This window comes from Thermothielavioides terrestris, chromosome 5 (genome assembly GCF_000226115.1).
Source record: "Thermothielavioides terrestris NRRL 8126 chromosome 5, complete sequence".
NCBI classification, from domain to species: domain Eukaryota; kingdom Fungi; phylum Ascomycota; class Sordariomycetes; order Sordariales; family Chaetomiaceae; genus Thermothielavioides; species Thermothielavioides terrestris.
In genome coordinates this window covers 455225-469583 of record NC_016461.1, presented here as the reverse complement: position 1 = coordinate 469583, position 14359 = coordinate 455225, and the positions used below count along the sequence as shown (strand labels likewise).

General features: G+C 61.8%; 5 protein-coding genes across 5 annotated transcripts; 2 read left to right on the top strand and 3 right to left on the bottom strand.

Moving 5' to 3' along the window:
* Window positions 1–579: 579 nt before the first annotated feature.
* Window positions 580–2000, bottom strand: THITE_2146815 (uncharacterized protein; the record flags this gene model as incomplete). Its single annotated transcript, XM_003656219.1, has 5 exons — window positions 580–999; window positions 1080–1298; window positions 1457–1492; window positions 1558–1782; window positions 1845–2000. 5 exons carry the CDS (start codon window positions 1998–2000, stop codon window positions 580–582), a joined length of 1056 nt encoding a protein of 351 aa, XP_003656267.1.
* Window positions 2001–4168: 2168 nt separating this feature from the next.
* On the bottom strand, window positions 4169–7020 carry THITE_2069428 (uncharacterized protein). The gene is made up of 3 exons (XM_003656218.1): window positions 6810–7020; window positions 5478–6702; window positions 4169–4281 (listed from the first exon to the last, which is right to left on the bottom strand). Exons 1-2 carry the CDS (start codon window positions 6909–6911, stop codon window positions 5491–5493), a joined length of 1314 nt encoding a protein of 437 aa, XP_003656266.1. The 5' UTR covers window positions 6912–7020; the 3' UTR covers window positions 4169–4281; window positions 5478–5490.
* A 1706-nt stretch (window positions 7021–8726) lies between these two features.
* On the top strand, window positions 8727–10514 carry THITE_2081080 (uncharacterized protein). The gene is made up of 4 exons (XM_003656217.1): window positions 8727–9116; window positions 9201–9237; window positions 9319–9386; window positions 9465–10514. The coding sequence occupies exons 1-4, from the start codon at window positions 8937–8939 to the stop codon at window positions 10344–10346; spliced, it is 1167 nt and encodes a 388-aa protein (XP_003656265.1). The 5' UTR covers window positions 8727–8936; the 3' UTR covers window positions 10347–10514.
* A 31-nt stretch (window positions 10515–10545) lies between these two features.
* Window positions 10546–13198, bottom strand: THITE_2091433 (uncharacterized protein; the record flags this gene model as incomplete). Its single annotated transcript, XM_003656216.1, has 6 exons — window positions 10546–10608; window positions 10658–12136; window positions 12194–12225; window positions 12294–12519; window positions 12584–12959; window positions 13083–13198. The coding sequence occupies 6 exons, from the start codon at window positions 13196–13198 to the stop codon at window positions 10546–10548; spliced, it is 2292 nt and encodes a 763-aa protein (XP_003656264.1).
* A 456-nt stretch (window positions 13199–13654) lies between these two features.
* THITE_2057134 (uncharacterized protein) lies at window positions 13655–14251 on the top strand (the record flags this gene model as incomplete). Its single annotated transcript, XM_003656215.1, has 1 exon — window positions 13655–14251. One exon carries the CDS (start codon window positions 13655–13657, stop codon window positions 14249–14251), a length of 597 nt encoding a protein of 198 aa, XP_003656263.1.
* Between the last annotated feature and the right edge of the window lie 108 nt (window positions 14252–14359).

Genomic DNA, 14359 nt, shown 5'->3' with positions numbered 1-14359 from the left:
ACCATCAGCCTCGACTGCCACTTCCTCGACATCTGGCACTGACATGCAGGAATAAGTTCAGGGTTTTGGCAGATAACGGCCATGCAACGGGCTTTGTGCATTGTAATTAGCAACGAATTTGCTTGAGGTTCCCCTTCGACACTAGTCAAGGCCTTGTCACTCGAGATGGCACACCGCTAAGAAGAGTGACTTGGTCCGGCATGCCGTTCGACCTTGGGGTGGTGCGTATAAGCTCGTCAGACCAACCAATTCAGCAACGTGGGCGTTAGGGGAGATCAAAATCGAGATCAGTCAGTGTGGCCTCTACCCAGTTCGCCATCTACCGCCCAATCCCGCCGGGAGAAGCTCTAGGCGAGGCAACGGTTTAGGTGATTGTTCCAGCGTCTCTAAAGAGTGATATCATGCTCCCTGAAAAGCGTAAGACAACAAGTCCAATTCATTAGACACTAACCTCACGTCTCGGTATCGGCACTATACATGCATCCTCGTTGTGTCTAATCCAAAACAATCAAATCTTCCAGCGCTATCCCTTCATGCAACTTGGCCCATGGCCCCCAGCCCAACCGAAACTCCTAGCCTCTAGGGCTCACCGGTAGTGGCCCGGGGCAGTGCCGCGGTCGTGGAGGCGCAGACGCACCCCTGGCTCGCATTCGAGGTGACGGGCGGCGCGCGGCACGTGGCGGACGGCTCGTACGGCTGCACGGTGGGCGTGGGCCGCAAGTCGACCGCCTCGGCCTTGACGAGGACGGGGATGATCTGGCCCGTGGAGAGGCTGAAGGGGCGGTGGTTCAGGGCGGCCAGCAGCGCGCCGGCGATGCCCGAGTGCGCCGTGATGCTGATCCACGTGTTCTTGTCGGTGCGGAACACGTCGTCGAGCACCGCCTTGGCGCGCTGGGCGAGCGCGGCGTCCGTCTCCTCCTCCGTGGCCCGCCAGAGCTGGTCGGTTTCGGAGAAGCCGGGCTCGAACTTGTAGGTGGGGAACATGTGGGAGATGTACGTCTGTGGTTGGGCGGGGCGCAGGTGGTTAGTTGAGAAGTAAATCAGACAAGCGGGAGAGGGTTTGCGCGGGGGGGAGTTACCTTATTTGACCGCCGGTCGCAGGTGTGGATGGATATGCCTTCTCGAAAGCCTTCCTTGACGGTGGGAATGAAGGGATGCTCTGCAGGGAGATGGATGTCTGCAAACGTCAAGTTGGCCGTAACGGTACACCTCGAAAGAGGGCTGGTGTAGTAAGACTGGAAGTACGGCATCTTCTGCGTCTCATAGCGGTCCTTGAAGTAGGCATTTGCCTTGTATGCCTGCTGGGCACCAGCAGAGGTTCTACCAATGGTGTCAGCCATAGAAGTCCCAGGGGCAGAGTCCTGTCTTTAAAGCACAAAGGCTCCAAGCACAATAGGCATAGGGCATGAATAAACATGATGAGACTTGTGGCTCACAGCAGTGCATCGGCCCATACAGCCGTGCCGTTCCCATCTAGTTCGGCCCAGTAGCACTGTGAAGCCGTTACGTTAGATCTGCCGGACGAGCCGAGGCGGGGAGCGACCACTAATCACTCACGTTCCAGGCGGGCGTGCCATAGAAAGACTCGGCAGCATTGTGCCAGCCCTCGCCGTGACGGCCGATGAACAGGACCTTGTACTGAACGTTGGCTTTCCTGTGGCAGCCCGAGTTCAGGTCCTTGACGAACGCCTCAAAGCGTTGCCATTGGGTCTTGTTCTTCGCCGCGGTCAAGCGCTTGTCCGTAGGGTAGGTCCGGTTAATCAGGCCGAAATTGACGGCGGCCTGGAACGGGTCAGCATATGGTGTCTATGTGACGCGGGAAATGGTGCGAATCTGGCACGGACGTAGTCAAATCCCGTGGGATCGGTCGCCTCGTCGTCCTGGACGAAGTAGCCAGGGACAGAGGTGAAATTGATCGACTTGCCCTGGGCCCAGCTCCAACCGGCGACAGCAGCGGGAGCGACCGCCAACAAGGCGGCGGCGAAATTGCACGTCTTCATCTCGCTGCGACTTGCGGGGCGGGAGTGGCGAAGATGGAACCACAGCGCTGCAGGTGTCAACCGCACTCCGCAGCGACGGGTCTGCGGCCACTGTTATTAAATATGCTGGTGCTGTCTTCTCTGGACACGAGAAATTATTGTTACATCCCGCCTCCAATGTCCCACTTGCCACATGGTAGGCTGGGCCGTTGCTCTCTGGATCGCTCCCATCAAGCGTGGCATGTGCTTGCTCTTCCGTCATTCATCAGGGGTACTTTCGAAGGCAAATGCCCAGGTACCGGATCCCGCGGTGTCTGGTTGGCGGAGCTGAGATCGTTCCCCCCTGGCCATCACCAATCAGTTGACAACGTGAACACACCTCACAGAATGTTAAAGGTGGGGCCGAGATTGGGCACCCGGACCGACGGCGTGGTGAAACCTTCAGGGCCAAGAGCCTTGAAGAATCATTTAACGCTCCCACGGGAGCTCCAGCGCAAGCCGGAAACATGGTGGTAAGGGATGCGCGGCCGAGACGAAGCAATCCATGAACAAGACGCCTCTCTCATTCACACCGGGACAGCATTTACGGCAGCTGTGTACTGACTGCAGTACATACAAGTTCCTCAAAACCCAGCCACGACCCGACAGTCCACGACCGTCGTCTTGCCCGCCTGCACCTTGGCCACGGCATCCGCCAGCACCGCCGGCAGCTGGCTCGCCCTCTCGACCCGCAGGGCGTGCACGTCGCCCGCGCCAGCCGCCGCCGCGATGCCGGCATAGTCGGGCGGCGGCGCGAACGAGATGTGCATGTCCTCGTCGGACGCCCCGGACGCCGCGCCGTGGGGGTGCACCAACATGTACGACTTGCGCGGCGCGTTCCAGCCTGGCTCTGCGCGTTAGTGGACGAAGCCAGGGCGGTCTTGCGCCGCGAGGGCGGGGGACACCCCGCGAACTCAAACTCACCGTTGTTGTTCAGCACGATGGTCAAGACAGGAATCTGGTACCGGTGCGCGATCCAGTACACGCTGCCGGGGACGGAGAACAGGTAGGTGCCGTCGCCGACGACCTGGCAGACGAACTGGCCGGCGCGGCCCTCGGCCTCGGCCGCGAGCTTGACGCCCAGCGCGGCGCCGCCCGACCAGCCCAGCCCGCCGCCGCCGCTGTTGATCCACGAGCCGGGCCGCGTCGGCCGCACGTTGTCGTGGATGAAGCTCGTGTTGCTCACCGCTTCTACCACCCAGATGGTGTCCTCCGGGCACGCCGAGCGGAGCTGCTTGCTGAGGTGGGCCACGCCGAACCTGTCGTCGGGGAGTGGGCCGGCCGCGCTCTCGATGCGTTCGATCCTGGCGGCGTGCGATGCGCGCCGTGCGGCTTCCGCTGCTGCGAGGTCTCGGGAGTTGAGAGTCTTGGCTGCCTCAGAGCCTGGATCACGAAGGACCTCTAGGATCTGTCGCACCGAGAGCAGCGAGTCAGCCTGGTAGCGCGCGTCGGACTGGATATAGAAAAGCGGCATCCGGTGCTTGAGTGGGTCGACGTCGATGTGGAACACGGTCGCTTCCGGCTGCGGTTTGCACAGCGTTTGAATCCACGGCACGTCGCAGTCGAGCACCAGGATAACGTCGGCCTCGGAGATAGATGCGTCGGCGCCCTGTCTGACGCCCAACCACGCCGGATGGTCCGCGGGGAAGCACATGTCGCTACCCCCGGTGTCGAGAACGCGGAGGGCCTTGACGGTGTCGGCAAGCTCGACCAGAGCACCCGGGATTTCGTGGTTGCGGCCAGAGAAGCCCGTCACAAGCAGCGGCCTCTCCGCACCGGCCAATGCCTCGGCAATCCTCCTGGCGCCCTTCGGCGGCAAGCCGCCCAGCTCGACGGGCTCCCAGCACCGCTGACCCAGACTCATCTCGTACGGCTCGAGGTCCGCCTCGAGCACCTCTCGGCCAGCACAGAGGTACACGGGCCCCTGGGGCGGGCTGGTGGCGAACTGCAGGGCGCGGTTGACGACCTGCTTGACGTTGGCGCCGGTGCGGATCTCGTTGGCGTAGCGGCAGTACTGGGCGACGATGGCGCGCTGGTCGGGCACGTCCTGCAGCCAGTGGATGAACTCGGTGCGGGAGCCGCGCAGCTCGCCCTCCAGCGTGAAGGGCGAGAGGCCGGCCAGGACCAGCACGGGCGTGCGGCCGCTCGACGCGTTGTGCACGGCGACCCCCAGCGCCTGCGTGCCCACGTCGACGTGCACGATGACGCACTGCGGCTTGCCGGTCAGCCGGGCGTAGCCGTCGGCCATGGACATGGCGACCATCTGCAGGGGGGCAAGGTTAGCTTTTGTGTTTTCCGTTCTGACATTTTCTGCGAGTGGTCTTACACACCTCGCTCGGGCAGGTAATGATGCGTGGGAACTTGGGGCTCGACTTTTGCACCACCATGGCCTCGATGAGGGCCGGGTGGTCGGAGCCCAAGTTGACAAAGCAGTGCGAGACACCAGCGGCGGCGAGCGCCTCGAAGAATGCAAACGAGGTGGTGTACATCTTGCAGCTAGCCGGCGGACGAACAGCACGGATGTGGAAGGGGGGCCAGCACGCAGGGCCGGACTCAGTCCCGCGGGCCACCAGCCGAGCTTAATATCTACCCGGTACGTGGGATTGCAGCGGGGTGCTGGCGGCTGAACCAGGGTAGGTGACCTGCGGGTGACATCGGCATGCTTGCAGTTCCTCTGCATCTCGTGCACTTGCCCTTGCAGCCAACTGGCCACCCAGCTCGGGTAGCTAGCCCATCACCCAACGCCGCCTCTCACGGAAACGGGAGAAACCAGAGAGGAAAGTGAAAAGAAAATGTGAAGAACAAGAGCAGGAAATGAAGAGGAAAAACCAGCAAATCCAGAAAATTGGTCCGCCATTTCTCTGTGGACTCGCTCGCCCCCTGAATTGCTGATGCGCCCCTCGTCGGTGCTTGGATTCTGGGACCACGGTATCCACGACTGCACTAATCGGAGGCTCGTCTATTTGAGCTCCGGTCCCTTTAAAAACCAGCCAGCACATTGGGTGGCCTTTCGAAACTTACATTCCCGGGCCCTATTGGGGATCCAAAGTCTGGCACTCGCCCAACGAATCCCCAGGGGACCTATTGATTGCTCGGGCCGTGGTGCTTTGATGCTCACCTCGATGACGCTGAGCGGTGGCCGCTCCACGCTGCTTGCTGCTTTCCCAGCTTCCCTCATGGACGTCGAAGGCGACGAACTCGCATCGGCCATAGCAACGAAATTGAGCTCGCAGAATTTGGTCTTGTCTCGAAACCGGGCCTTGGCCACGATACTGGGTCCCCGGCCAGCTCCCATCACACGCTGTTCTCTTGAGTGTCTTCGCTTGGAGTCCGTCAAGGACACGGTGCTAGCCAGACGCAGCCGGCGGCAATGGCATGTAATTAAGCGCGCAAATAAGCTCTATGCTGCACGTTCGATGCAAAAGCCGCAGTCCAGACAAGAAAAAGGTCAGGACCCACCAAACCGTCGGCTTCACAGGGTGAACCTGAAGCTCGGATGCCAGTCACCCATATTGTTCCTGTCCTCCTCCGGCAGCGCCAGCCGGTAATCGCGCTCACCACGCTCCCGCTTGCGGTTCTCCCTCCACATGAGGCCGGCCATGACCACCGTGCACAGCCCGCCAAGCCACATCATGCCGAGGGCGACGCCGTAGCCCGTCTTGTAGGTCGGCGCCTCCGACTTGATGAAGATGAAGGCGCCGATGATGCCGGCGACGTTGCCGATGGTGACCTGCGCAGACGCGGCGAACGCCCGCTTCCAGTGGCCGGACACGTTGTTCTGCAGCCAGGCGAGGCACATGGGGGTGATCATGTAGGCGCCGCCGAAGACGAGGAAGACGGCGGCGAACTTGTAGTCGCGCGACTTGCCCTCCTGGGCGAGCAGCATGGCGTAGCCGACGGTGGCGAGCGCGGCGCCGCCGAGGATGAAGCCGGACCGGTGGCGCAGCCGGTCCGACGCCCACGCGCCGAGCACCATCATGCCGGCCGCGAGCACGTACACGGGGATGGTGCGCACCTGCGCCTCCTGCGCCTTCCAGTCGAACTCGAGCAGGATCGTCGGCAGGAAGAAGGTGCCGGACAGGCCGGCGACCGAGACGCCCATGTACAGGAAGGCGGCCAGCCAGATCTTGTAGTCGCGCACGATGCGCGCGAGCGCGAACGCGTTGAGCGTGTCCATGCGGCACGCGTCGCCGACGTCGGCGGCCAGGCGCCGGCGGAGCAGCGCCTTCTCGTCGGCGCTGAGGTAGCGCGTCTGCTCGGGCCAGTCGGCGATGATGAAGGCGGCCACGAGGGCGAGGAAGGACGTGATGGCGCCCTCGATGATGAAGATCCAGCGCCAAGGGGCCATGGTGGGTGTGCCAAGGTTGGCGATGGCGTAGGCGAGCAGGCCGCCGAAGGCGCCGGCCACGACGGTGCTGCAGAAGAAGAAGGACATGCGCTTCTGGTACTCGTGGCGCTTGTAGTACAGCGACGAGACGTAGACGATGCCGGGCAGCACGCCGGCCTCGAAGGCGCCCAGCAGCACGCGCAGCGCGACCAGCGCCGCGTACGAGTGCACGAAGCCCATGCACATGTTGATGATGCCCCAGATGAACATGAGACCCGAGATGTAGAGCGACGGGCGGACCTTCCGGATGATCATGTTGGAAGGTATCTCAAGCAGGATGTAGGAGGAGTAGTAGGCCTGAATGGGAGCGGGACGGTTAGTCGGTGAGCGCAGTCTCAGCGTGTGCTGTGGCACACATTGGACGGATGCGAAGGCCAAAGGTTGGGGGGCGAGGGGGCACACACAAACAGAGCGACATTGAACCGGTTGCCCTCGTCGAGGTGCAGCTCCGCCGTCATGCCCTGGATCGAGGCATTGCTGATATTGATGCGGTCCAAGAAGGCCATCGTGTAGATGACGAAGAAAACCGGAAAGAGGAACAGGTCGAGCTTTAACAGCAGTCTACGCTCGGCCTTGGGGTCGATCGGCGCATCAGAGGTGTCCGAGGAGGGCGACGCGGCCGCCTCCGCGCGCTGCTTCTCCTCCGCCAGCGCCGACATGCCGTAGAATGGTTGAGGGTAAGAAAGAAAGGGAACTCTGCACAGCGCAGCGAGGGACAGATGGCGGATAAGAACAATCCCCGAGGCGGAAACTTGTTGTCAGATACACCTTTGGTGCTGGACGCTGTCGGCAAAGTTCAAAAGCAACCACGCTGACAGTGCCGTGTTAATGACTGACGGCTGCGAGCACCAAGACGCCGCAACATTGGAAAAAATTTGGACTGATGTGGCTTCGGTGCAACGCCCCTGGCTGCCGAGATGTCTGGCTAGCTGCTCTGTAGCTGCATTCTCGGCGCTCCGGGTAGCTGTTGGCGTACACGCACAGATAGACCGGAGGAAAGGGTTGCGGAGGACATGACCAAATCAAGGGCAAGGGCCGCAGAGGAAGGCAGGAAGCAGAAGTTAGGCGATCGAGAACGACACTAGGTTCGCCCGGGGAACAGGGTCCATTGCGGTCCGGAACGCCATCGACAACGGAGGGGCGGCAGGGGCTTGCGGAACGTTCGCAGGTGGCGGGTTTGACGGTTGCACAATATGCATGTGTGGTGGTATGGACTGCACTTGAATGAAACCGCGGAAGGGGACGTGGACGTGCATACATAGACTAAGCCAGGCTCAAGTCTACGGCTCGATCCGGTTGGACGCGCCTCACTTAGGTCTGCAGCGAGTAACAAAATTGCCGTGTCACGCCAGAGTTGCATCTGCCCATCGAGATGCAGCCGCCATAGTATGAACACTGTACAGCAGCTGAAGCGACAACGCCAACATCGCCCTGCGTGAGGGATATGATATACGTATGTGGTCCTCAGGGTTAAAGGGTAAGATGTGACATCGAAAAAATTTATGTTGTCCTTTAGCTGCACTTCGGTGTGAATTTCCACCGCACCGCCTATCTCTAAGGCACCTATTGAGAATTACCTACATGTACTTGACGGGTCAGAGACCCGAGAAACAGGTGCGACCCGCGACATGTTGAGGAGACAGGGGTGAGCGTGTCGTATGATAACGACAATAGCAACACAAGTGCACACGGTGCAGGGCAAGACAGGCTGGTGGCCTTCGAGTAAATAGTGTACATGCGAACCGATGTACGTACGGTGTATTTGCCATTTCTGGAGTGCCTTGCTGCACAGCATGAGAAGTGCTCGGTTAATCAATGACACCATTAACAACCAACCAACCAACCCATCAACCAACCAGCCACCCACTGATGTTCTCGTCCACGACGGGAACTTTCGGTAGGAACGCGGGCCGTCAAAATCGGCTGTGTCCGCCATTGGCTCTTGTCGAAGGGACGGCATCAGATCACGAACAGACGCAGCCCGGTTTCTCCCACTCTCTTTCCCTGAGGCTTTTTCTTTACGCAGGCGCAGATAAAACTCTGAACCGAATCGGACGTCGCATAATCAGCTTCGAAAAAAAGAAACCCTGCTTTGCAGTTTGGTTCCTGGATTCTGTAGCTGCAAGCCGCGGAAGTGACCAACGGTCATCTCGCGTCTTCCCGTCCCCAGGGGCTCTGCTCTTGGAGCCGAATTGGAACACCGAACTTGGCACACAGTAAAAGTTTGATTGTATCACACAAGTTACCCAATGTCATGCCATGGCCCTCGGCCCAACAAGTTTCTCGCCGGTGTGCAGGAGACCACCTACACCCATGGCCGGAGCGCTCCTTGAGATTCTCCTAATAATTGTCAAATATCATGCCGCTTTAATTCTTCCCTCCCTCCTTTGGTGGCGTGGGGAGGTCTCCCTGTCACTAAAAGAGACGTTTCCTCAAGATATGCTTTCCTGTGATTCAGCAACAAATTTAACAAGGCCGAAGTGACAAGAAGGCAGCGAAAAGGAAACGACGACGACCCGAGCCCGCCCGGCATGTCCGCCACGGCGCCCGCGCCCGAGCTCAACCCAAACGACAACAATGCCTACCTCGTGTACATCCCATCCGCCGTCTTCGTGGTCATCTGCCCCGTGCTGATGGCCTTTCGGATATGGGCACGCCTGAGGAATGGAGGCAAGCTTGGCGCCGATGACTGGACGGCCATATTAGCTCTGGTGAGCTGGCCCCGAAACCCGGACCCATGTCGCGAAGCAGGCCATCAAGCAATGATGCTCGGGTTCCTAACGGAGCTGCGACAGATATTCACCCTTCTGACGAGCGGATTTCTCGTAGCCTGTAAGGGACTGTCTACTTTTTCTTATCTCACTTTTTCTTTGCTTGATTACGGACATGTATGCTGAACCATGCGGCGTTCAGCTTGCCAATACGGCATGGGACGACACTGGGCTACCTTAAACAAGCACGAGAAGTTCGAGACCAACAAGGTATGCTCCCCGGTGAGAGAAGAACGCATCTCAAAACTGTCGTCGAGCCGCCGCTGACAGTGACGGCAACACGGCCAGTACTTCTACATGGCGCAGGTGACCTACAAGGCGGCCATCAACCTCGTCAAGTGCTGCATCCTCCTGCTCTACCTGCGCCTCTTCCACGTCGTCCAGTGGTTCCGCCTCTCCTGCTGGGCCCTCCTGGCCGCCGTGGCCATGTACTGCACGGCGTCCATCACGGCGACCATCTTCCAGTGCCGGCCGATCGCGCGCGCCTTCGACAAGGACGACACGCCGGGCACGTGCATCGACACGGCCAAGTTCTGGTTCGCCAACGCGGGCTTCTCCATCGCGACGGACGTGATCATCCTGCTGCTGCCGATGCCGCTGGTGTGGCGGCTGGAGGTGCCGACGGCGCAGAAGGCCGCGCTCGCGGCCGTCTTCGCCGTCGGCATCTTCGTCGTCGTCACCTCGTGCCTGCGCGCCACCACGCTCGACCTCTTCGCCACCAGCCCGGACAACACGTACAACATCGCCAACGTCATGTGGACCATCGTCGAGCCCAACGTCGCCGTCGTCTGCTCCTGCCTGCCCATCCTGCGGCCCTTCGTGATGGGGATCATCCCGGCGCTGCGCAGCAGGCGCGGCGCCGGCTCGCGGGGCTTGCCGAGCTATGGCAACGGGAGCGCAGGGACAGGCACCGGCACGGGTGCTCAGAAGTCGCGCGCCACGCAGGGCAGCCGGAGCCGGTCTGACGGCATGGGCGGGGGCCGCGGCGGCGGCGATTGGGTTGAGCTCGGCGGCGTCGCGGCGGCGCGGGGCGGGCTGCGCCGCCCGAACTCCCTGACCGGCAGCGAGGAGGACATGTTGGCGGGGACCAAAGGGGCGGTGGAGGTAGGCGGGAGGGGGATCCACAAGACGGTCGAGTACAGCGTCCAGTACTCGGAGGAGCAGCAGTAGAATGGTGGCCAGGAGGACGAAGTTAGCACTGCGTTGCGGGAAAGGGAGTGGCCTAAAATAGGTAAGGTATCTATTCCGTCCGACGCTCAACAGGTTCCAGATACTGTACATGACTCAGTTTGGGTTGTTGTTAGATAAAATGGCAACGTAACATCCGTGATATGCTTCAAGCCCATGGGCAACATACGGAGACGTTGGTTCAGTATACCGGAGCAGTCTCAAAATTCGGGTCGGGATTATCCAAGAAGGCGTCCCAAGTAGCCTGTCCCCGTCAGCGCGAGCTCACCGTACACGCAGAGGGAGGCACCTACCCAGTCAAGATCCATGTTGGAGAAGTCCATGTCGAACGAGGGCACCCTCTCAAACGCGTCCAGCCCGGGACTGCTCATATCCGGTCTTGCTCCCAGCGATGCCGGCACAACAGGCTCAGCAGTTCTTTCCCCATTCCCAGCACCCGCCCGCAACCCCGCGAGCATGCGCTGCAGTACCTCATGCACCCTCCTCGCGTCATCACACACGCGCCACGCCTCGGCCCAGCACGCACACGCCCCCTCCAGCGCCTCCAACAAAACACCAGTCCCCGGAATGTCCCCTTCCCCCCCATCCACCCCCACTTCCACCCCCACATCTCGCTCCCCCGCTGTATCCACCCTCCCCTCCCCCTGCCTCTCCTCCCCCTGATCATCCCCAAACCGCCTCCGCACCTCCAGCTCCAGCACAACCACCATAGCAGCAAGCACCATAGTCTGGCGCATCTGCCAGTGCGCATACGCGGCGGGCACCCCGCCCCCGCCCCCGCCCCCCGCCGCCGCCGCCGGCGCCGCCGCAGTCGGCGGCAGCAGCAGCACGCGGCGCTGCAGGGCCAGCAGCGCGAGGGCCGAGGCGAGGCAGCGGGCGCGCGAGAAGCGCAGGCGGGGGTCGCGCCGGGCGCGCGCCAGGAAGCGCCGGTGCAGCGTGCACATGCCGCGGTGGTACATGGCCAGGAGGGTGAAGGCGGTTTGGGACCAGGGCGTGTTGGGGATGGAATTATTGGTGGTGGTGGTGGTGGAGGAGGCGGAGAGGTCGAGGTCGAGCTTCATGTGCGGCGGGAAGGAGGCGTAGGCGTCGTGCACGGCGCGGTCGACCTCGCGGAGGGACTTGACGGTGTCGAGCGGGGGCGGGCCGTGGTGGAAGTCGGCGACGCGGCCCAGGGCGCGGAGCAGCCGGCCCTTGACGATCAGGTAGGTGGCCGGGGTGGGCTCGGTGAGGGGGCGGGAGGGGGGCAGCGGGGCGGCGGCGTCCGGGCTCAGCTCCCAGTCGTGCAGGTTGCGGGGCTCGGCGGTGTCGGAGCACAGGGCGGCGGTCATGCGCGGGAAGCCGCCGAGGAAGGAGGCCATGTCGTCCATGCTGACGACCGACAGCCAGGCGCGGCGGCGGTATTCGGCCTGGAAGGGCGTCAGGCCCGGGATGCGCGACGGGTCGCGGTGGTAGCCCATGTTGATGGCGGCGCGGACGACGACGGCCGACATGAGCCACAGGCCGCGGCGGTTGTCGTCCCGGCGGTTGAGCTCGGCCGTCGCGTTGAAGCGCAGCGTCTCGACCGTGTAGGGCAGGCCCTTGGAGATGTCGCCGCTCAGCAGGCACTGCGAGGTGCGGACGCGGTACAGCTGGAAGAGCGACTCCGAGATGCCCTCGTACTCGGGCGGCTCGCCGTGCTGGTGGTAGGCGAGCATGGCGATGCCCAGGATGGAGAACAGCAGGCCGAGCCAGATGAAGTTGGTGCGTGACGGGTCTCTCCAGTGCTCCTCATACTAACAGCGTGGCGTGAGCGGCGGGTAAATACAGAAAGGTCGAAAAGGGAGACCTACCTCGCGCCTGAAGGTCGGCTCATGGAGGATCGCTGGGCACCAAGTGTGAGCTGTGTGCTCACGGCGAGCAAGTACTGGTCTCTTGTGACTTATGACTTACGTGGAACCCTGATGGGGAAGGCCTGGCGATCGAAGAAATACGAAATCAGGCGGTCGACCTCGGCCTTGGGCGGCAGAGTAGCGAGGATCTCGATCCGCTCGAGCGGCTTGACCTGGTTGAACAGCAGGCTCGAACCATCGACGGGGTGGGAGAGAGCGGGGGCGGTGGCACTGTGGTCGCTTAGCCCGTCATCCTCTTGGCTCCAGGCCTGCTTGAGCTCCCTGATCTGGGACCGCGGTGAGCCAAAAACCGAGGCTCGAGGCTGGTTGTCGCAGTTAGAGAATGCATACCTCTTCGAGCACGACGTGCCAGTCATCGCCGCCGAGATAGACGGAATGGACGCCGTCCGTGACGGTCTTGCCGGCACCGGGCACATGCAAGGGGTCCGACGCGTCAGCGGACAGGGCCGAGCCGGATTCGGAGTGGGAACTTTCCGGAGTGCAGACCATCCCGCCCGAGGGCAGCGGCGCGTGGGGGTTACGGTCGATTAGTTTCTGGACGAGACTCTCCAAGTGATCGATCCTCTGCCGTAACGCGTGCGCTGCAGGTTCGGCGGCACCGGGCGCACTGCCGTTGGGGCCATTCTTGCGGCCGCGGAACCGGCAGGACGCCTGTTCGTTGCGGGCTGTGCAGTTGTGGCAGGGCTTTTCGCGGTTGCATCTCAGCCTAAGCCCCGGTCAGCAACTGCACTCAAGTGATGTTGGCCCCTGGTAACCGTGAGGGTCGCAAAGAGAAAATAAGGGCCGTCCAGGCCTCCAGGGACCAGGGCATCGCCATTCGGCCACCTACTTTCTCGCGCGACATGGCTCGCACGCCAACGGGATGCGGTTGCGCGTACGCCGTTGAGGCTGCTGAGATTGCTCCGCAGCTCGCTTGGGCTGTGGCACCTGCATGTCGGACCCCATTGTTGGCTTCCACAGCGGTCATGGGCGATGCAGTTCGTGAGTCGGGAATTGAACCGCTTAAGCCCACGGGGATAAGGGAACCGCTCATTGAGCTGGCCAGCTGCCAGCAGCCGCCAGCTAACGCCTCTTAAGCCCGCGGGCTTAAGCAGCGGACTTAGGGGAGAACGCGACTTAGCGCTGCTCGATACTCAACAATGAATATAGCCCAGGCTCAGGGGTCAGAACGTCTTCCTTACGAGATGGATGGCAAGCATTCCAAGCACGTCTTCCTTACGAGACGGGAGGCAGGCGTTCCAAGCACGAGTATAAAGAGATTCAATTGCGCAGCAATGTATTCCCGGTGCATCCACAACCCATGTTGCCGCCGTGCTCAGCCCGCCAGCGAACCAGGTCGACGACGCCTCGAGCGTCGCTTTCCCCTCTCACGTATCTCCGTGCCATTAAGTGACGTGCAACATGCCTTCGTTCGGCGATTTTATCCGCACCCAGTGGATCATCAAGATCCCCCGCCCGTCGGCCTCGTTTGCCGCCAAGACGGTCGTCATCACCGGCGGCAACGCCGGTCTGGGCAAGGAAGCCGCCAAGCACATCGTCCGTCTTGGCGCGGCCAAGGTCATTCTCGGCTGCCGCAGCCTGGACCGGGGCAACAGCGCCAAGCGGGAGATTGAGGCGCTGCTGAAATGCAGCCCTGACGTAGTCGAGGTGTGGGAGCTCGACCTCGAGTCTCCCTCGTCCGTCAAGAGCTTCGCGGACCGCGCCAACGCCCTGCCCCGGCTCGACGTTCTGATCAACAACGCCGGCATGCAGACCCAGCAGTTCCAGGTCGTCTACGGCACGGAGCGCATGGTGGCCGTGAACGTCATCGGGACCTTCCTGCTCGCCGTCCAGCTGGTTCCCAAGCTCAGGGAGACAGCCCGCAACTTCAAGACCACGCCGCACATGACCTTCGTCGGGTCCGCCCTGTACGACGTGGCCAAGTGGCCCGAGAACCACGGTGGTGACATCTTCGCCTGGTTCCAGGACGAGTCGCACGTGAACAAAATGAACCAGTAAGGCCGCCGGTCCTCCCTCCCGCGTCCGAAGCCCACCCCCACGCAAGCTGTCACAGACAACCACTTACCCGCCCTCCTAACCCGCCGCGCAGATACAACCTCTCCAAAC

Excerpts from the sequence above, each read along its gene's own strand:
- THITE_2081080 (XM_003656217.1), top strand. The coding sequence starts at position 8,937 with ATGTCCGCCACGGCGCCCGCGCCCGAGCTCAACCCAAACGACAACAAT. Across the intron at positions 9,117-9,200 it reads GGACGGCCATATTAGCTCTG|ATATTCACCCTTCTGACGAG; the intron begins GTGAGCTGGCCC and ends GAGCTGCGACAG. Across the intron at positions 9,238-9,318 it reads GAGCGGATTTCTCGTAGCCT|CTTGCCAATACGGCATGGGA; the intron begins GTAAGGGACTGT and ends TGCGGCGTTCAG.
- THITE_2069428 (XM_003656218.1), bottom strand. The coding sequence starts at position 6,911 with ATGGCCTTCTTGGACCGCATCAATATCAGCAATGCCTCGATCCAGGGC. Across the intron at positions 6,703-6,809 it reads GGTTCAATGTCGCTCTGTTT|GCCTACTACTCCTCCTACAT; the intron begins GTGTGTGCCCCC and ends GCTCCCATTCAG.